This window comes from Ranitomeya variabilis, chromosome 1 (genome assembly GCF_051348905.1).
Source record: "Ranitomeya variabilis isolate aRanVar5 chromosome 1, aRanVar5.hap1, whole genome shotgun sequence".
In the NCBI taxonomy this organism is placed as follows: Eukaryota; Metazoa; Chordata; class Amphibia; order Anura; family Dendrobatidae; genus Ranitomeya; species Ranitomeya variabilis.
Window position 1 is genome coordinate 63,564,002 of NC_135232.1, and position 21,597 is coordinate 63,585,598.

Consider the following 21,597-nt stretch of genomic DNA (forward strand, 5'->3'; position numbering starts at 1 on the left):
AGCAGCCCCATAGAGAATCAATGGAGCAGCAGTCGGATGTTTGCACTGCCATTCTGTCTTGTGATGAGGATAAAAATTCCCCAATCTACCAATCATGCTGGTCCCAGTGGTCAGACCTTAACTGGCCTGCAAGGCACCCGCTATTTTTGGATAGGTGATAACTTGTTTTTACCAAACAACCCATTTAAGGACTACTTATGATGACTCATCAAGTAACACCCTCGCAAATTAAAATGATCTTGCTAATAAGATCTATTTGAGCATTGTTTTTCTTACGTTTGGTAGCCAGCGCTAAATGGTTGGCAGCATCGGGCACTATTTTTTCCACAGAAGAGGTCACAATCTGCTGCTATCTAACAGGCAGAAAATACAAATCTCTGGTTATAAGAACAGGAGCACTCAAACTACAGCTGCTTCTCATGTGTAGCATCCTGCCAGCAGGGGAAAATCATTAGAACATATTGAGTATATGATAAAGACAGAAGGGATATTGGTATTGACAAATTGGGGTAATCCTACTGTGACAACCTGCTGAGGTTGGGATGGCTCTGCTGTGATCATTAATTACAATGAGAGTAGTACTGCTGTGAGTACTGGGGAAGTGAGAATACTACTGCTGTGACTACTGGGGAAGTGAGAATACTACTGCTGTGACTACTGGGTGAGAGTAGTACTGCTGTGACTACTGAGGAAGTGAGAATACTACTGCTGTGACTACAGAGGAAGTGAGAGTAGTACTGCTGTGACTACTGGGTGAGAGTAGTACTGCTGTGACTACTGAGGAAGTGAGAATACTACTGCTGTGACTACAGAGGAAGTGAGAGTAGTACTGCTGTGACTACTGGGGAAGTGAAAGTAATATTCCTGTGACTACTGGGGAAGTGAGAGTAGTACTGCTGTGACTACTGGAGAAGTGAGAGTAGTACTACTGTGACTACTGGGGAAGTGAAAGTAATATTCCGTTGACTACTGGGGAAGTGAGAGTAGTACTGCTGTGATTACTGGGGAAGTGAGAATAGTACTGCTGTGACTACTGGGGAAGTGAAAGTAATATTCCGTTGACTACTGGGGAAGTGAGAGTAGTACTGCTGTGACTACTGGGGAAGTGAAAATAATATTTATTTGACTACTGGGGAAGTGGAAGTAATAATGCTGTGACTACTGGGGAAGCAAGAGTAGCACTGCTGTGACTACTGAGGAAGTGAGAGTAATACTGCTTTGACTACTGGGGAAGTGAAAGTAATATTTCTGTGACTACTGGGGAAGTGAGAGTAGTATTGCTGTGACTACTGGGAAAGTGAGTGTAATACTGCTGTGACTACTGGGGAAGTGAGAGTAGTACTGCTGTGACTACTGGGGAAGTGAGAACAGTACTCCTTTAACTACTGGGGATGTGAGAGTAGTACTTATGTGACTACAGGGAAAGTGAGAGTAGTACTGCTGTGACTACTTGGGAAGTGAGAGTAGTACTGCTGTGACTACTTGGGAAGTGAGAGTAGTACTGCATTAACTAATGGGGAAGTTAATGTAATATTTCTGTAACTACTGGGGAAGTGAGAGTAGTGCTGTTGTGACTACTGGGGAAGTGAGAGTAATAATGCTTTGACTACTAGGAAGTGAAAGTAATATTTCTGTTACTACTGGGGAAGTGAGAATAGTACTCCTTTGACTACTGGGGAAGTGAGAGTAGTACTGCTGGGGAAGTGAGAGTAGTACTGCTGTGACTACTGGGGAAATGAGAGTAGTACTGCTGTGCCTACTACTTAGGAAGTGAGAGTAGTACTGCTGTGACTACTGGAGAAGTGAGAGTAGTACTGCTGTGACTACTAGAGAAGTGAGAGTAGTACTGCTGTGACTACTACTTAGGAAGTGAGAGTAGTTGTGCTGTGACTACTGGGGAAGTCAGAGTAGCACTGCTGTGACTACTGGGGAAGTGAGAGTAGTACTGTTGTGACTACTGGGGAAACAAAAGTGGAACTGCTGTGACTACTGGGGAAGTGAGAGTAGTACTGCCGTGACTACTTGGGAAGTGAGAGTACTACTGCTGTGACTATTGAAGAAGTGCGAGTAGTACTGCTGTGACTACTAGGGAAGTGAAAATAATATTTCTGTGACTACTATGGAAGTGAAAATAATATTTCTGTGACTAATGGGGAAGTGAAAGTAGTACTGCTGTGACAACTGAGGAAGTGAGAGTAGTACTTCTGCGACTACTGAGGAAGTGAGAGTAGTACTGCTGTGACTACTGAGGAAGTGAGAGTACTACTGCTGTGACTACTGGGGAAGTGAAAATAATATTTCTGTGACTACTGAGGAAGTGAGAGTAGTACTGCTGTGACTACTGAGGAAGTGAGAGTAATACTGCTGTGACTACTGAGGAAGTGAGAGTAGTACTGCATTGACTAATGGGGAAGTTAATGTAATATTTCTGTAACTACTGGGGAAGTGAGAGTAGTGCTGTTGTGACTACTGGGGAAGTGAGAGTAATAATGCTTTGACTACTAGGAAGTGAAAGTAATATCTCTGTTACTACTGGGGAAGTGAGAATAGTATTCCTTTGACTACTGGGGAAGTGAGAGTAGTACTGCTGGGGAAGTGAGAGTAGTACTGCTGTGACTACTGGGGAAATGAGAGTAGTACTGCTGTGCCTACTACTTAGGAAGTGAGAGAAGTACTGCTGTGACTACTGGAGAAGTGAGAGTAGTACAGCTGTGACTACTAGAGAAGTGAGAGTAGCACTGCTGTGACTACTGGGAAAGTGAGAATAGTACTCCTTTGACTACTGGGAAAGTGAGAGTAGGACTGCTGGGGAGGTGAGAGTAGTACTGCTGTGACTACTAGAGAAGTGAGAGTAGTACTGCTGTGACTACTAGAGAAGTGAGAGCAGTACTGCTGTGACTACTACTTAGGAAGTGAGAGTAGTAGTGCTGTGACTACTGGGGAAGTAAGGGTAGCACTGCTGTGACTACTGGGGAAGTGAGAGTAGTACTGTTGTGACTACTGGGGAATTAAGGGTAGCACTGCTGTGACTACTGGGGAAGTGAGAGTAGTACTGTTGTGAATACTGGGGAAACAAAAGTGGAACTGCTGTGACTACTGGGGAAGTGAGAGTACTACTGCTGTGACTACTGAGGAAGTGCGAGTAGTACTGCTGTGACTACTAGGGAAGTGAAAATAATATTTCTGTGACTAATGGGGAAGTGAAAGTAGTACTGCTGTGACAACTGAGGAAGTGAGAGTAGTACTTCTGTGACTACTGAGGAAGTGAGAGTAGTACTGCTGTGAGTACTGAGGAAGTGAGAGTACTCCTGCTGTGACTACTGGGGAAGTGAAAATAATATTTCTGTGACTACTGAGGAAGTGAGAGTAGTACTGCTGTGACTACTGAGGAAGTGAGAGTAATACTGCTGTGACTACTGAGGAAGTGAGAGTACTACTGCTATGACTACTGGGGAAGTGAAAATAATATTTCTGTGACTACTATGGAAGTGAGAGTAGTACTGCTGTGACTACTGAGGAAGTGAGAGTACTACTGCTGTGACTACTGAGGAACTGAGAGTACTACTGCTGTGACTACTAGGGAAGTGAAAATAATATTTCTGTGACTAATGGGGAAGTGAAAGTAGTACTGCTGTGACTACTGAGGAAGTGAGAGTACTACTGATGTGACTACTGGGGAAGTGAAAATAATATTTCTGTGACTACTGAGGAAGTGAGAGTAGTACTGCTGTGACTACTAAGGAAGTGAGAGTAATACTGCTGTGACTACTGAGGAAGTGAGAGTACTACTGCTATGACTACTGGGGAAGTGAAAATAATATTTCTGTGACTACTATGGAAGTGAGAGTAGTACTGCTGTGACTACTAAGGAAGTGAGAGTACTACTGCTGTGACTATTGAGGAAGTAAGAGTACTACTGCTGTGACTACTAGTGATGTGAAAATAATATTTCTGTGACTAATGGGGAAGTGAAAGTAGTACTGCTGTGACTACTGAGGAAGTGAGAGTAGTACTGCTGTGACTACTGAGGAAGTGAGAGTAATACTGCTGTGACTACTGAGGAAGTGAGAGTAGTACTGCTGTGACTACTGAGGAAGTGAGAGTACTACTGATGTGACTACTGGGGAAGTGAAAATAATATTTCTGTGACTACTGAGGAAGTGAGAGTAGTACTGCTGTGACTACTGAGGAAGTGAGAGTAATACTGCTGTGACTACTGAGGAAGTGAGAGTGCTACTGCTATGACTACTGGGGAAGTGAAAATAATATTTCTGTGACTACTATGGAAGTGAGAGTAGTACTGCTGTGACTACTGAGGAAGTGAGAGTACTACTGCTGTGACTATTGAGGAAGTAAGAGTACTACTGCTGTGACTACTAGTGATGTGAAAATAATATTTCTGTGACTAATGGGGAAGTGAAAGTAGTACTGCTGTGACTACTGAGGAAGTGAGAGTAGAACTGCTGTGACTACTGAGGAAGTGAGAGTAATACTGCTATGACTACTGGGGAAGTGAAAATAATATTTCTGTGACTACTGTAGAAGTGAGAGTAGTACTGCTGTGACTATTGGGGAAACAAAAGTGAGGCTGTTGTGACTACTGGGAAAGTGAGAGTAGTTATGATGTGACTACTGGAGACATGAAAGTAGTATTTTTGTGACTACTAAGGAAGTAAGAGAAGTACTGATGTGATTACTGGGGAAACAATAGTGGGACTGCCTGCCCTGACTCCTGGGGCAGTGAGAGTATTACTTCTGTGACTACAGGGGAACTGAGAGTAGTGCTGCTGCTGCTGAGACTGTTGGGGAGGTGTCAGTTGGACTCCTGCGACTACTGCAGGAAAGAGAAATCTCTAATAAGTGTAATTAGCTCTCTCGTAGCTTCCAGATTTCCAATGATGGCTTTACATTATGACCCAGCTCTGCCGTATTTCTAGCCCCAGATAATTCTCACTATTTTTGTCTCAGACGCCCATGTGCTCAGTGAAGCATGAATCATACCTATAATAACACTCACCATAGAAAGCTCTAATTACCACAAGATGTTCATATTCTGACATTAGTCACAAATAGACTGGACTGTTTTTAGATAATATGCCAAGAATCATGTATTTAGCAACCAAAAAGGAATATCTTACCTAAAGCAAAGAAAATATACTGTCTGATAGGAACATTGATAACAGATTTGAAGTTTTTGTTTTACTTTTTATATCAGTGATGTTGAAAGGTATAAAGATCTAATACTTTGTACACCGGTATATGTTTTTTTCTATTTAATACAGTGACCTATTTAAGACTTTTGGTTGCTGTCTGTGAATTGAAAACTTTTCTGTTTGCATTCAGAGGCTGAAAATGCAGTGCAGACTTTTAGGCCCTAATTCATCAAGATCTGTGATTTTCGAAACGATTTTGATGCGAGCGCCTTTTAATGAATCAGAAGTGTCCTGACAAGTGGCATGAGCCTCGTTACAGCTCAACAAAAATCATTCCCCATTTCTATTTATTATTTATTAGCTCCATTCACTCGTAGGATGCACCATCTATTTCCGTATGGGACAGTGTAGGAGATATGAATTACTGTACTGTAGCCCTTTATGTTCTCCCTGCTATTATGACGTGCGGTAACAGACAGAAAAATGGTGATAACAACTGTGAGATAGATAGATCATAGATAGATAATAGATAGATATTTAATAGATAGATGATAGATAGATCGATAGATATATAGATAGATACAGTAGATAGATAGATAATAGATAATAGATGACAGATAGATAATAGATAGATGATTGATAGATAGATAATAGATAGATAATAGATGGATAATAGATGATAGATAATAAATAGATAATAAACAGATAGATGATAGATAAATAATAGATAGATATTAGATAGATAGATAGATAGATAGATAGATAGATGATAGATAGATAATAGATAGATAGATAGATAGATAATAGATGATAGATAGATAATAGATAGGTGATAGATAGATAAATGATAGATAGATAGATAATATATGATAGATAGATAATAGATGATAGATAGGTAATACATAGATAGATCATAGATGATTGATAGATAATAGATAGATAAATGATAGATAGGTACATAGATAATAGATGATAGATGATAGATAATATATAGAAGATAGATAGATAGATAGATAGATAGATAGATAATAGATAATAGATAGATAATAGATAGATGATAGATAGATAATAGATAGATGATAGATAGATAGATAGATCATAGATTATAGATAGATAGATAGATAGATAGATAGATAGATAGATTTAAAAAAAAAAATAGAAAAACCAGCACAGTTAAGAGGTAGGGTGCAGACGTCTCACATGTGCATACCAGTCCTAGTAAATACTTTTCCAAAAAAGTTGAGGCAGCACACCAAATCCAAAGTTTTAAAGTACTTTTTAATAGCCGATGTAGCAACGTTTTGGTCCTGGTTCTCAAGCCTTGAGAAACTTTGGATTTGGTGTGCTGCTTCAACTTTTTTGGAAAAGTAGATAATGGATAGATAGATGATAGATAGACAGATAATAGATAGATGATAGATAGATGGAGAAATAGATAGATGATAGATAATAGATAATAAATTGATAATAGATAGATGATAGATAGATAATAGATAAATAACAGATAGATAATAGATAGATAGAAAGTAGATATATAATAGATAGATAGATAGATAGATAATAGATAAAATTATAATAGATAGATAATACATAGATAGATAATAGATAGATAATAGATAGATAGATAGATAGATAGATAGATAATACATAGATAGATAATACATAGATAGATAGATAATACATAGATAGATAATACATAGATATCTATCTATAGATATGCAGAAAACCGTGAAGCTTGATTTCCCTAGCAGAAAATTACTGTAATTTGCCAGTTAATAAAGTTGTGTGATTGTTGCAGCCTCTGCACTTACTGAAGCAGAGTTTTGGTGTATACTAATAACCAGGCTCGGACCCGTCCACTGGAGAACCGGAGGATTCTCTGGTGGGCCCAGGCACTGAAACCTGCTGGCATACTGGCCAGCAGCTGCCTAGGGCCCCCACTGCTTCAAGGGCCCCCACTGCCCCAGGGGCGCCAGCCAGTGACTATTGGGCCTCTGAGTCAAGGGCCCATCACTGCAACACACACACGCACACACAAAGCACCGCACACAGACACACATGCAGGCACACAGTCAGACACACAGTGCAGCACATCTCGGCATCCTGCTTCCTGTCTGAGAAAGCCCAGCTGGATGACATCATCATCCAGTGCGCTGTCTCAGACAGAAAGCTTCCTGCGAGGAAGAGGCTTCCGGTATGTGCTGCTGCTGCGGGCAGGTGAGCTGTGCTGTGTGTCTGTGTGCCTGCGTGTGTGTATGTGGTGCGGTGCTTTGTGTGTGAGTGTGAGAGAGTGATGCGGTGCTGTGTTTGTGTGTGTGTGTGTGTGAGGGGTGGTGGGGAAGGACAATGATATTGGTGGGGGAGGCAATAATGCAGGTGATGGGCAATGATGGAGGTGGAGGAGACAATGATGGAGGTGATGGGCAATGATGATGGTGGGGGAGGCAATGATGGAGGTGATGGGCAATGATGGTGGGGGAGGCAATGATGGAAGTGATGGGCAATGATGGTGGGGGGAGGCAATGATGGTGGTGGTAGGCAATGATGGTGTGGAGGCAATGATGGAGGTGATAGGCAATAATGGAGGTGATGGGCCATGATGGTGGGGGAGGCAATGATGGAGGTGATTAGGCAATGATGGTGGGCTACAGAATACTCTATGGGGGGCTGCATTATATTCTGTTGTGGGGCTGCATTATTCTCTCAGGGGACTACATTATATTCTGAGGGGCTACATCATGCCCTATGCGGGGGCTACTGTATACTCTATGGGGGGCTGCATAAATATTCTGTGGAGTGGCTGCATTATATTACTATGAGGATGCTACATTATATTCTATAGTGGGGACTGCGTTATACCTGAGGGGGTTGCACTATATTTTGTGGGGTGCTGCATTATATTCTATGAGAGGGGGCTGCATTATATTTTATGAGGCGGGCTACATTTTTTTATGAGGGGGGCTACATTATATTCTGTGAGGAAGGCTAGATTATATTCTATGTTGGGGGCTATCCCAACCCCTGCAACATAATTAAGACGTGTACTACCTTATATTATACCCTGATATTAGTGTGTTTTAGCACACAATTGGTGGTCTTGTATTTATTTCTATGTAGCTACATAGTGGGCCCCAAGAATGATTTTCTCTGGTGGGCCCAAGGTGCTCCAGTCCGATGCTGGACTGGCCCATAGGGTTACAGGGGAATCACCCGGTGGGCCCCTGTGCAGATCTGAGCCCCAACCCCTCTATATGGACAGTACTTTGCATAATTCACGTGATTTACTATGTACAGAAAAAAGCCGCATCTCATCATCCATTAACCAAACTACCCAGTGTATTATTATATGGGGATATCGGTACATTTGTGAAAGGGTAATGTAATATTTGTAAGCGGGGGAAAAGTCAGTGTTACTGGTGGGCCGCTGGCTAATAGGGGAGGGGGAATAGTAAATGTATACAAGTACTTTTAAGCAGAGGATAACATGACACCAAGGAGATATTGAGAGGAAAGACACTCCAGTGTCAGAGGCGCTGATGGTGTAATATGCCGCCATTTGCGGGGTCCACTTCCTCTTCCAGCACTATTGATCCTTCGGCAGTTTCCTCTAAATAAACCTTTCATCGGCTCTTTTCAGTCATTATCATTACTGGGAATATAGTTTCCTAGACAGATATTTACTGATTCTTGGAAAGGTCACGGTGTCTGCTGATCGATACATGTTAATTGCTATAATCATATCTTCCCCTCTAAATCACAGCATGCAAATGAGCAGCCATAAAAAAAAGATGGAAGACGAGTATATAAATATTAATAATAAAGATTTCACCCTCAAAACCAAGTAGACGGCCTCCTGCAAGTGGAGCTCGTGCATGGAGTAATGGTCCGTTTTGTCTGGCAGAATCAAGGACAATCTTTCCAGCAGCCTCCACTTACTTTTAACATTCAGACAGCGTGGTCTGGAGAACAAGGTCACGCCTCGTTAGGAATCACATGAAATATAACAAAAAAATCCCAATAATGCAATTCACATGGAGGCTGCCTGCAATAATGCATACATTTATATTGGGTAGGTCTTGTCTTCATTGTTTCAACATTATTCCTCAAGACTTAAAGGGAATCTGTCAGCAGGTTGCTGCTCCCTCATCTGAGAGCAGTGTATTGTAGAGAAAGAAACCCTGATTCCAGCGATGTATCACTTAGTTTACTAAGTACAGAGCTCCTGCCCACACCACAGCTTTCTGCACATTGTCTATTGACAGTGAGCTGCTTATCAGATGAAGGGGCGTGGTCAGACCACTTGGAACGAAACAGATAATCTGGACAGTGATAATCGCCTGGTGATAAAACACTGATTGTATAGAAACAACAACACAGAGCCTAATAAGTAACACATTACTGGAATCAGGGTCTCAGCCTCTATCTTATAGTGTCCTCAGATTACATAGCAAAAACCTGCTGACAGATTCCCTTTAAACGGCTTTTTTAAAAAACTATATTGATGACCTTAAAAGAGCTGGTACCCGGAGCTGTAACCAACTGAAGATCACTATGTATGGTGCTGGACCAGCACAACTCTGTGCTCTGTCTAGTGGCTGTTCTCAAGTACTGCAGCTCAGATCATACTCACTTCAATGGGAAATTAGCTGCAGTACTCGGAACCGCCACAACATGGTGCTCATCACACACCGTGAACTTCTTTTGGCCAAGGCTCCAGATATCAGCTGAGCAATGAAGGTGCCAATTCCCTAAAGCCATCCTGACCTGACATTATGACCACTCCTAAGAAAAGATCATCGATATATCTTAGTCCCAGACAACTTCTTTACCTAGTAACTGTTTCATAAATCAATAATACGCATAAGAATAAGCAATTTTATAATATATCTTATCAGAGAAAACTGCTTCTTTCTTCACCTGGACTGATCATTGACTCTTAAATTCAATGGGTTGAACCTATAAAATGTGTCTTTAGTGAATAAAGATTTCACTATTCATGAGATAGGAGCTGACAGTTGGTGCTTATAAGATTCTATGGAAAGGAGGAGCTAGGGGCATTTACATGACATTTACAGTTCTCCATAGAACTTTATGAGCACCAACTGCCATCTCCTATCTCAGTAATGGTGTATTCACTGCAGACAGATTTTACCTGTGAGCTGAAAATGTTCAGATTGAAATATCAGTCCTGGAGAAGAGAGAACTGTCTAACATTAAATTCGGCAACATGAAGATCATCAAAATAATCCTTACATATAAATTCCCTTAAAAACAATTTATTGAATAACCCTGTACCCCAGGGTTTGTTAATTATGTGACTTTATTGGCCTTACTGCCTTTTCATTCCTCCACCGTCATGCTGACATATTAGGTTAACAGCGGACATTGATTCCCTTTTGTCACTATACGACAGGGACTCATAGGACGGTCTTGGGTGAGACGTCGCTGAGCGAGGGCGCAATATTTGTCTATCATTTAAGGGGCCAAAAATCAAAAATGTATTCTAAATTTCTTCTGTACGATTTGTTTATTAAAAAAAAGGAGAAAAATTAAAATGACGGTTACTCTTTAAGGGTCGACCAATGAGGTCAGCCCTAATGAACTCCCATCAAATATCACAATGAAGAGCGCTGGAGAACCACATCACCCTCAGTGTTACACAAGCACTTCCATACTGGTGGCCGTACCTGATACTTTCAGTTTGCCTTCATTTATTTTGGGGGGGGACCCCACATTACATTGATCAGTAGAGGACCCAAAGGTAGGAACTACTATTGATCATTCATTGATGTTCCTTTAGGTCCATAGTAGCTTCTTCTTCTTCACGGCTGTCAACCATCTTTTGAATATCTTATGTGTTTGACCACGTGATCCCTACAAGTAATGGACCTGCGGTACTGTGGGGGACTCATGATATTGGAAAAGAAGTGCCAGGCCATTTTGAGGTCTTGGTTATGTCTTCGGATGTACACTTTTAATGTAGGCTATAACAAATGCCATTCAGTAGCATCCAACACCCGTACATGTCCAAAATCTATACTCCTCAGAAACCAATAGTTGGAAAAGCGTGGTCTACTGCTATTCCATTCTTTTTCTTTTATGGGCCATTTTGGCCTCTGTTGGGCTTCATAGACACTTGTGAGGTCTGCTGGATCTTTCCCAGTGTACAAGGCAGTGGACATCACAAAACTTGATGTGAGCACACATGAAAAACTAAGAGAGAGATCAGAAATCCCCAGAGTAAGTGTTAGATGTTGTCCAATGGAAAACCGTAGATATTGTGTTTTCACTGGTATCTCAGGTGGAGAGCACTAACACAGTAACATAGCTAGGGAGGCCGAGAAAAAGACATTTGTCCATCCCGTTCAGCCTATATCCCATCAGAATAAATCCCCAGATCTACGTCCTTCTAAAGAACCTAATAACAGTAAGATTCAATATTGTTCTGCTCCAGGAAGACATCCAGGCCTCTCTTGAACCCCTCGACTGAGTTCGCCATCATCACCTCCTCAGGCAAGCAATTCCAGATTCTCACTGCCCTAACAGTAAAGAATCCTCTTCTATTTTGGTGGAAAAACCTTCTCTCCTCCAGACGCAGAGAATGCCCCTTGTGACCATCACCTTCCTTGGTACAAACAGATCCTCGGAGAGATATTTGTATTGTCCCCTTATATACTTATACACGGTTATTAGATCGCCCCTCAGTCGTCTTTTTTCTAGACTAAATAATCCTAATTTTGCTAATCTCTCTGGGTATTGTAGTTCCCCCATCCCCTTCTAATAATTTTGTAGCCCTCCTTTGTACTCGCTCTAGTTCTTCCTGAGCACCGGTGTTAGTTGTCCAATAGAAAACCGTACTAAACATGTGCTGTAGAAAAATGACATACATAATGTGCACAAAAAGACGCAAAAAATAACAAACAAAAAAGGCAGCAAAAATACGGCAAAACCTGCTTTTTATAAGTAGCTTCTTTACTGCCAAGAGAGCAAGTTTTTGCCTGCAGGAAAAAAAATGCAACGTGTGAACATGGCCTAATAGTGCTGGGACTGAGAAGAACATGAGAGCCCTGCTGGGACTGAGAAGAACATGAGAGCCCTACAACTCTTCTTGTCTGTAGTCGGAATTCACCATTGCTTATTATTAAGAATTTGGAATATAATGTGGCACCAGACGAATTCACACTTTTCCCTTTCTATTTCAGGATGTGCATTTGTCAAATATTCATCACATGCAGAAGCACAGGCAGCCATTAATGCCCTTCATGGGAGCCAGACAATGCCGGTGAGTAGCCCATTCTTGCTGCCTTTATGTATTATGTGCTATTCATGGTGATGTAATATCTATCTATTATGTAATATTCTCTTTGTATCTTGTTCTCGCCATGACATTGTAATGATTCCTTTGTATTAAATGCTCTCCATTGTGCAGTATCCTCTGTGTATTATGCTCCATCCATGGCGCTGGATCGCCTTTGTATTATGCTCCCTCCTTGGCGCCGCATCTTCATTCTAATATGCATAGTTGAAAAAAGACACATGTCCATCAAATTCACCCGAGGGAGATGATACAGAGAAGGGGTGTAGGTACATCCATAATGCATGATCCAGACTGTCCGAAAAGAGCACATTTCTCACTCCTGATCCCAAGTGTCAGTAGACTGGATCGACATACAGGACAAAAATGTTATACATACACGTATTCTTGTTATTTTTTTCTAAAAAAAAAAAAATGTAAGCCATTTTTGATCCCATTGATGCAACCATTTTTGGCTCTGTGATCAACTCCTGAGGTCGGCCATTACCCATATAGTTTGACATGGTAAAGAAGCCTTGTCTCCTCTGGAGAGTTGACCACTTTTATGGACGGAGCGCTCTACTGTCTTTTGAAGGAGTTTTACATGAAGCAGGCTTTGACCATACTTTATGTATAAGCCATTTATGTTCCCACATAGACGTCTCTTCTCAAGACCAAATAAGTATGAATCTCGTGTCTAAGATCCTCCATGCCACTTCTTAGTTTTGTGACTCTTCTTTGTAACTTTTCTAGCTCTCGTCTATGAACTGGTGCCCAGATCTGAACGTCATATTCCAGGTTAGGTCACACTAATGCTCTCTAAACTTCTAATATTATATCCCAGTTCCTCGAGTCCATGCCCCTTTATATACATGACAATATCCTGTCCTGCCTAGATGCTGCTGATAGTCTGTGATCTACAAGTCCAAACAGATCCTTCTCTGCAAGTGACCCTCCTAGCTTTACACCGTATAATGTGTGCATATTATTAGTGCCCAGAAGCATAACTTTACATTCATCCACAATGACCCTCATTGACATACATTTCTGGAGTAAGTTATGCCACTTAATGTAACTTATGATGAATTTGACAGGTGGGCATGACCATACCCTGTCCAGACCACGTCCCGCCCATTCTGTGCCTATATTGGCATGTATGCTCTTTCTATTATATACTATCCATGGTGCTGTATCCTCTCTGTATTATGCACTGTCCATGGTGCTGTATCCTCTCTGTATTATGCACTGTCCATGGTGCTGTATCCTCTCTGTATTATGCACTATCCAAGGTACTGTATCCTCTCTGTATTATGCACTGTCCATTGTGCCGTATAATCTCTATATTATGCACCGTCCATGGTGCTGTATCCTCTCTGTGTTATGCACTGTCTATTGTGCTGTATCCTCTCTGTATCATGAACTATCCATAGCGCTGTATCCTGTCTATATTATGCACTATCCAAGGTACCATATCCTCTCTGCATTATGTGTAACAAGGTGGCACAGGGTGGTAGTCATAGTCGAGTCCACTAGGTCACAGCACCCCGGCCCCTTGCTCATAAAAATGCAGATACAGTCCCAGTCCTGCAGCACAGTCAGTTAACTCTAACATGTGGTCGCTCCCAACACTGGAACAGCATCCTCTGGATGCACCACGTGCCTTGCTTCATTTCCAGGGTTAACACATTTTTTAATAGGGATAGCGTAGATAAGGTGAATTAAAGGGAACCTGTCACCCCAAAATCGAAGGTGAGCTAAGCCCACCGGCATCAGGGGCTTATCTACAGCATTCTGTAATGCTGTAGATAAGCCCCCGATGTAACCTGAAAGATGAGAAAAAGAGGTTACATTATACTCACCCAGGGGCGGTCCTGATGCAGTCCGGTCCGATGGGCGTCGTGGTCCGGAGCCTCCCATCTTCTTACGATGACGTCCTCTTCTTGTCTTCACACTGTGGCTCCAGCACAGGCGTACTTTGTCTGCCCTGTTGAGGACAGAGCACAGTACTGCAGTGCGCAGGCGCTGGGAAAGGTCAAAGAGGCCCAGCACCTGCGCACTGCAGTACTTTGCTCTGCCCTCAACAGGGCCGACAAAGTACGCCTGTGCCAGAGCTGCAGCGTGAAGACAAGAAGAGGACGTCATCGTAAGAAGATAGAAGGCCCCGGACCAGACCGTGACGCCCATCAGATCGGACCGCCCACCCAGGTGAGTATAATCTAACCTCTTTTTCTCATCTTTCAGGATACATCAGGGGCTTATCTACAGCATTCCAGAATGCTGTAGATAAGTCCCTGATGCCGGTGGGCTTAGCTCACCTTCCATTTTGGGAGTGACAGGTTCCCCTTAAGTAAATGCGATAACAACTCCTGAGCTGTCCCTATTCAAAGATGCTGCTCTATCGGCAACAGCAGCATCAGAAGCATCAGCTCCCAATCGGTTCCTGGGAGCTAACAGTCTCTTGGAGGGCATCTACTCAGTCCTAGTGCCCATTTTGACTGCCCGACAGTCATGTGGCAATCCTTTCCCCAGCCGGTAATCCTTTCTGTCCCAAACGGGGACACACGTATTCCCCAGACGGTAGTCTCTTCTCTCCCAGACAGGGACACACATCCTGCCTTGGGCAATCCTGCCTGGGCTCTGCTCCAGAAGCAGGAAACTGCTGCTTCTGCCAGGCTGCTAACCCAGCCCCTCTTTGATAACCCTTACTGCCCTTAATCTTAACACGTTCATTACAACACAGTATATACAATACAAGGCATAGGATAAAAGAATATTACACATTACATACAGCATTAAAAAAACAGTAAAACATAGGCAAACCTTCAGGGCATCGCACGGGATACTTATGCCCGGCATTTGGGAGAGAGGAAGCACTGAGGGTCTCCGCCACCTCCTTACATATGCACTACCCATGGGGCTTTGTCCTCCATGTCTTATGCACCATCTATGGGGACATATACTCTCTATATTATGCACTATCCATGGTGCCATATCTTCCATGTATTATGCACTATACATGGTGCTGTATCCTTTCTATATTATGTACTATCCATGGTGCTGTGTCCCCGTTTCCTCTCTGTATTATGCACTATCCATGATGCAAAATCCTCCATGTAATATTCACTATCCATGGTACCATATCCTCTCTGTATTTTGCACTATCCATGGTACCGTATCCTCTCTGTATTATGCACTATCCATGGTGCTGTATCCTCTCTGTATTATGTACTATCCATGGTGCTGTATCCTCTCAGTATTATGCACTATCCATGGTGCTGTATCCTCTCTGTATTATGCACTATCCATGGTGCTGTATCCTCTCTGTATTATGTACTATCCATGGTGCTGTATCCTCTCTGTATTATGTACTATCCATGGTGCTGTATCCTCTCTATATTAAGCACTATCCATGGTGCTGTATACTTTCTGTATTATTCACTATCCATGGTGCTGTATCCTCTCTGTATTATGTACTATCCATGGTACTGTTTCCTCTCTGTATTATGTACTATCCATGGTGCTGTTTCCTCTCTGCATTATGCACTATCCATGGTGCTGTATCCTCTCTGTATTATTCACTATCCATGGTACTATATCCTCTCTGTATTATGTACTATCCATGGTACCGTATCCTCTCTGTATTATGTACTATCCATGGTACTGTTTCCTCTCTGTATTATGTACTATCCATGGTGCTGTTTCCTCTCTGCATTATGCACTATCCATGGTGCTGTATCCTCTCTGTATTATGTACTATCCATGGTACTGTTTCCTCTCTGTATTATGTACTATCCATGGTACTGTTTCCTCTCTGTATTATGCACTATCCATGGTGCTGTATCCTCTCTGTATTTTGCACTATCCATGGTGCTGTTTCCTCTCGTATTATGCACTATCCATGGTACTGTTTCCTCTCTGTATTATGCACTATCCATGGTGCTGTATCCTCTCTATATTAAGCACTATCCATGGTGCTGTATACTTTCTGTATTATTCACTATCCATGGTACTATATCCTCTCTGTATTATGTACTATCCATGGTACCGTATCCTCTCTGTATTATGTACTATCCATGGTACTGTTTCCTCTCTGTATTATGTACTATCCATGGTGCTGTTTCCTCTCTGCATTATGCACTATCCATGGTGCTGTATCCTCTCTGTATTATGTACTATCCATGGTACTGTGTCCTCTCTGTATTATGCACTATCCATGGTACTGTTTCCTCTCTGTATTATGTACTATCCATGGTACTGTTTCCTCTCTGTATTATGTACTGTCCATGGTGCTGTTTCCTCTCTGCATTATGCACTATCCATGGTGCTGTATCCTCTCTGTATTATGCACTATCCATGGTGCTGTTTCCTCTCTGTATTATGCACTATCCATGGTACTGTTTCCTCTCTGTATTATGCACTATCCATGGTGCTGTATCCTCTCTGTATTTTGCACTATCCATGGTGCTGTTTCCTCTCTGTATTATGCACTATCCATGGTACTGTTTCCTCTCTGTATTATGCACTATCCATGGTACTGTTTCCTCTCTGTATTATGTACTATCCATGGTGCTGTGTCCTCTCTGTATTATGCACTATCTATGGTGCTGTATCCTCTCTGTATTATGCACTATCCATGGTGCTGTATCCTCTCTGTATTATTCACTATCCATGGTGCTGTTTCCTCTCTGTATTATGCACTATCAATGGTACTGTTTCCTCTCTGTATTATGTACTATCCATGGTGCTGTGTCCTCTCTGTATTATGCACTATCCATGGTGCTGTATCCTCTCTGTATTATGCACTATCCATGGTGCTGTATCCTCTCTGTATTATGCACTATCCATGGTACTGTTTCCTCTCTGTATTATTTACTATCCATGGTGCTGTGTCCTCTTTGTATTTTGCACTATCCATGGTGCTGTATACTCTCTGTATTATGCACTATCCATGGTGCTGTGTCCTCTCTGTATTATGCACTATCCATGGTGCTGTGTCCTCTCTGTATTATGCACTATCCATGGTACTGTTTCCTCTCTGTATTATGCACTATCCATGGTACTGTTTCCTCTCTGTATTATGTACTATCCATGGTGCTGTGTCCTCTCTGTATTATGCACTATCTATGGTGCTGTATCCTCTCTGTATTATGCACTATCCATGGTGCTGTATCCTCTCTGTATTATTCACTATCCATGGTGCTGTTTCCTCTCTGTATTATGCACTATCAATGGTACTGTTTCCTCTCTGTATTATGTACTATCCATGGTGCTGTGTCCTCTCTGTATTATGCACTATCCATGGTGCTGTATCCTCTCTGTATTATGCACTATCCATGGTGCTGTATCCTCTCTGTATTATGCACTATCCATGGTACTGTTTCCTCTCTGTATTATTTACTATCCATGGTGCTGTGTCCTCTTTGTATTTTGCACTATCCATGGTGCTGTATACTCTCTGTATTATGCACTATCCATGGTGCTGTGTCCTCTCTGTATTATGCACTATCCATGGTACTGTTTCCTCTCTGTATTATGCACTATCCATGGTGCTGTGTCCTCTCTGTATTTTGGACTATCCATGGTGCTGTATCCTCTCTGTATTATGCACTATCCATGGTGCTGCTTCCTCTCTGTATTATGTACTATCCATGGTGCTGTTTCCTCTCTGTATTATGTACTATCCATGGTGCTGTGTCCTCTCTGTATTATGCACTATCCATGGTGCTGTATACTCTCTATATTATTCACTATCCATGGTGCTGTGTCCTCTCTGTATTATGCACTATCCATGGTGCTGTTTCCTCTCTGTATTATGCACTATCCATGGTGCTGTTTCCTCTCTGTATTATGCACTATCCATGGTGCTGTGTCCTCTCTGTATTTTGCACTATCCATGGTGCTGTATACTCTCTATATTATTCACTATCCATGGTGTTGTGCCCTCTCTGTATTATGTACTATCCATGGTGCTGTATCCTCTCTGTATTATGCACTATCCATGGTGCTGTATCCTCTCTGTATTATGCACTATCCATGGTGCTGTATCCTCTCTGTATTATGCACTATCCATGGTGCTGTGTCCTCTCTGTATTATGCACTATCCATGGTGCTGTATCCTCTCTGTATTATGCACTATCCATGGTGCTGTATCCTCTTTGTATTATGCACTATCCATGGTGCTGTGTCCTCTCTGTATTATGCACTATCCATGGTGCTGTATCCTCTCTGTATTATGCACTATCCATGGTGCTGTTTCCTCTCTGTATTATGCACTATCCATGGTACTGTATACTCTCTGTATTATGTACTATCCATGGTGCTGTGTCCTCTCTGTATTATGCACTATCCATGTTGACGTCTCCTCTCTGTATTATTCACTATCCATGGTGCTGTACCTCTCTGTATTATGTACTATCCATGGTGCTGTATCCTCTCTGTATTATGCACTATCCATGGTGCTGTATCCTCTCTGTATTATGCACTATCCATGGTGCTGTATCCTCTCTGTATTATGCCCTATCCATGGTGCCGCATCCTCCATGTATTATGCACTATCCATGATGCTATATACTCTCTGTATTATGCACTGACCCCCTGACGAAGGCAGACGCCGAAATGCGCGTCAGGGCAGGGCACATCTCGGGGACAATGATATTGGCAGGCACAAGGTAATTTATAGGGTGGCTTTTGGTTAACTATTTGATATGACTAACTGCACTTTTTGCTATGGATGCATACATATGCTTGGCGACTAGCAGCCTTATTTTAGCCCCTCAGACGACTAATTTAGTGAATGACAGCTTAACTCTTGAAATGCCTGTACACATGTGCATCTGATTTTTGTCTCTTTTTCTGTGGCTTAATAATTATTTTATATAAGTACATTATGATATAATATTTTGGCCACATTGTATGTATTTATATAGAGTTCCAGACAATCAGTGTCCCCCACGTTGTCCCTCTTCTTTCCTTGGTACTTTTCCACCCCTCCTTATAGTTTATGTATCCCTAATAAATATTTTTTCATTTAAAATATTGGATAGTTGTTCGGGTTCTTTTTTCGTTGAAAATTATCTTAATTTCCGAGTTGTCCATCTTGCATCGTCCATTAGTGCACCCAGCATAATATTATTCTATATTCTGGATTTTGGTATTTATTTATTCCATATTTGTGTGCACTTTGCCTGGGAATGTTGTATTTACTATCCATGATGTCGTATCCTCTCTGTATTATGCACTATCCATGGTGCCATATACTCTCTGTACTATGCACTGTCCATGGTGCTCTGTCCTCTCTGTATTATGCACTGTCCATGGTGCCGTGTTCTCTATGTATTTCTATACAGCCGCATGCTCCCGAGTGCCGGCGGCAGTGCCGGGTATTGATGCGAGACTCGCTCGAGTTTCTTGCATCACACACAAGTGTGACCCCGGCCTTATGGGCATTGTCTTACATTCAGTCTTCAGGAGCACGCAGCTCCCCTGCCTCCCTGCGTCTTGTTTGGGGGGAGCGTGCTCCTGATCATTGACAGTGTGAAGACCACCGCTGATCCAATCTACTATTAGAGGCATGGGGCACTGACTGCTGCATCCGGCCAGCTTCAGGCGAGTTATCGCAGAGCGTGTAAGTGCTGTGCTCCTTGCCTAAAACACCACTCACTGCTGTTAGACTGCAGAGGTGGCCGATCACCTAGGAAACAAGCAATAAAAAAATAAAATTAAAAAGTCACTCAATTTTTTAGAATTTAAAGGATTTTTTTAATAGTAACTGAATTGCAAAGTTGCTCTCTTTTACAAGCATTTTTGTACTTTTAACCATTTATAATGTTGGAAAAACTCCTTTAACACATAAAGGGGTAGTTCACTATTTGGAGAACTTGTTCTGAATCTGTATGTTGCACCCCAGTAAAGTAATAGCACTTATACTCACCTCTGGTGCCGGCACTGTTCCAGCGATGTCAGCAGCGGTTCTCCCGGTTATGTCACGCAATCCCTGCAGCCAATTAGCGCTGGCTTCTCTCTCCCCTCCTACTGATGAAATTGCTGCGGCTGCTCCCTCACTTTCTCCAGATGCTTTGATTTGTCTGAAGGCAGGGGGAGTGAAGTCAGCGCTTATTGGCCTCGGGGATAGCGTGACATAATCAAGAGAGCTAGCACCAACATCTCTGGATCTGTGACGGCACCGGAGTTAAGAAAAAGTGCAATCATTTTACCGAGGGTAAACATAGGGCTTCCACTACTTGGACAATACTTTTCAGTGCTGCTAGAGCCATAGTTGTTATTTTGCTATAAATGAGCTAGTCCACGCAATATTTGTGCGCTGAGATGATTTTTCTAGTATAGATAATGCAGGTCCACATGTAATCCTATGTGAAAGCTCCTGTTCAGATAACACGTACACGACAATATATACAGTAGGTTTATTTTCAGTTCTAACACCAAAGATAACACACGATGGTAAATCTGCAAGTGCAGATAAGTGTGTAAGTTTACTTGCAGTCCTATGTAACACCACATTTAACACGTCAATGACTGTGTTCCCATAGAGCGCAACAAATAACGGATAGCAATGATTTTCTAAGCAGAGATAATGTAGTAATTGTTACCTGCAGTCCTGTGTAACACATCAAATAACACATCCTGCTATTAATATTCTTACCTGCAGTCCTGTGCAACATCACAAATAACACATCGTGCTATTAGAATTTGTACCTAAAGTCCCATGTAACACAACACCATATAAAACATCAAAAACAATGACCCAGGTACAGAAACCATAATCATACATATACCCTAGCAGGATCGACAAAGATCCAGTTGGGAACAATACCCTGAGATACTTCCTATATAGATAACAACCACAAAAAATTGAAGTATAAACAAGCTCATAAAAGATGTTAATTTAGTCAAAAAAGTAAGTTTATTAGATAAAATACAAAAATATACACAACAAATTAATGAAACATATAAGGAGAATAATCCGCTACAGAGTGCTTGGAATATTGGGTGCAGGTGCACCAAAAGAACACGCTACGTGTCACAACATGGAGAGGGAAAGAAAAGAAGGAGATAAAGTCACATGAATACCACAACTGGGTCACAACTAATTTTAGTCCATATGACAATTTATAACACTAAAGTGAACCACCA

At 41.9% G+C, this 21,597-nt stretch overlaps 1 protein-coding gene across 29 annotated transcripts in view; it reads left to right on the forward strand.

Moving 5' to 3' along the window:
- Positions 1 to 21,597, forward strand: part of CELF4 (CUGBP Elav-like family member 4) — a 1,364,246-nt gene that overhangs the window by 1,136,677 nt on the left and 205,972 nt on the right. For 18 of the 29 annotated variants that reach the window (XR_013221177.1, XR_013221173.1, XR_013221179.1 and 15 more), the window contains one exon: positions 12,356 to 12,435. Coding sequence is in view for 24 of the 29 variants with exons in the window: in XM_077284083.1 (XP_077140198.1) it covers positions 12,356 to 12,435 (80 nt within the window). In the remaining 5 variants the exon portion in view is untranslated. Of the gene's footprint in view, positions 1 to 12,355; positions 12,436 to 13,200; positions 13,246 to 21,597 lie in introns of all 29 variants that reach the window. The other 11 variants (XR_013221171.1, XM_077284004.1, XM_077283915.1 and 8 more) reach the window with 1 other exon arrangement.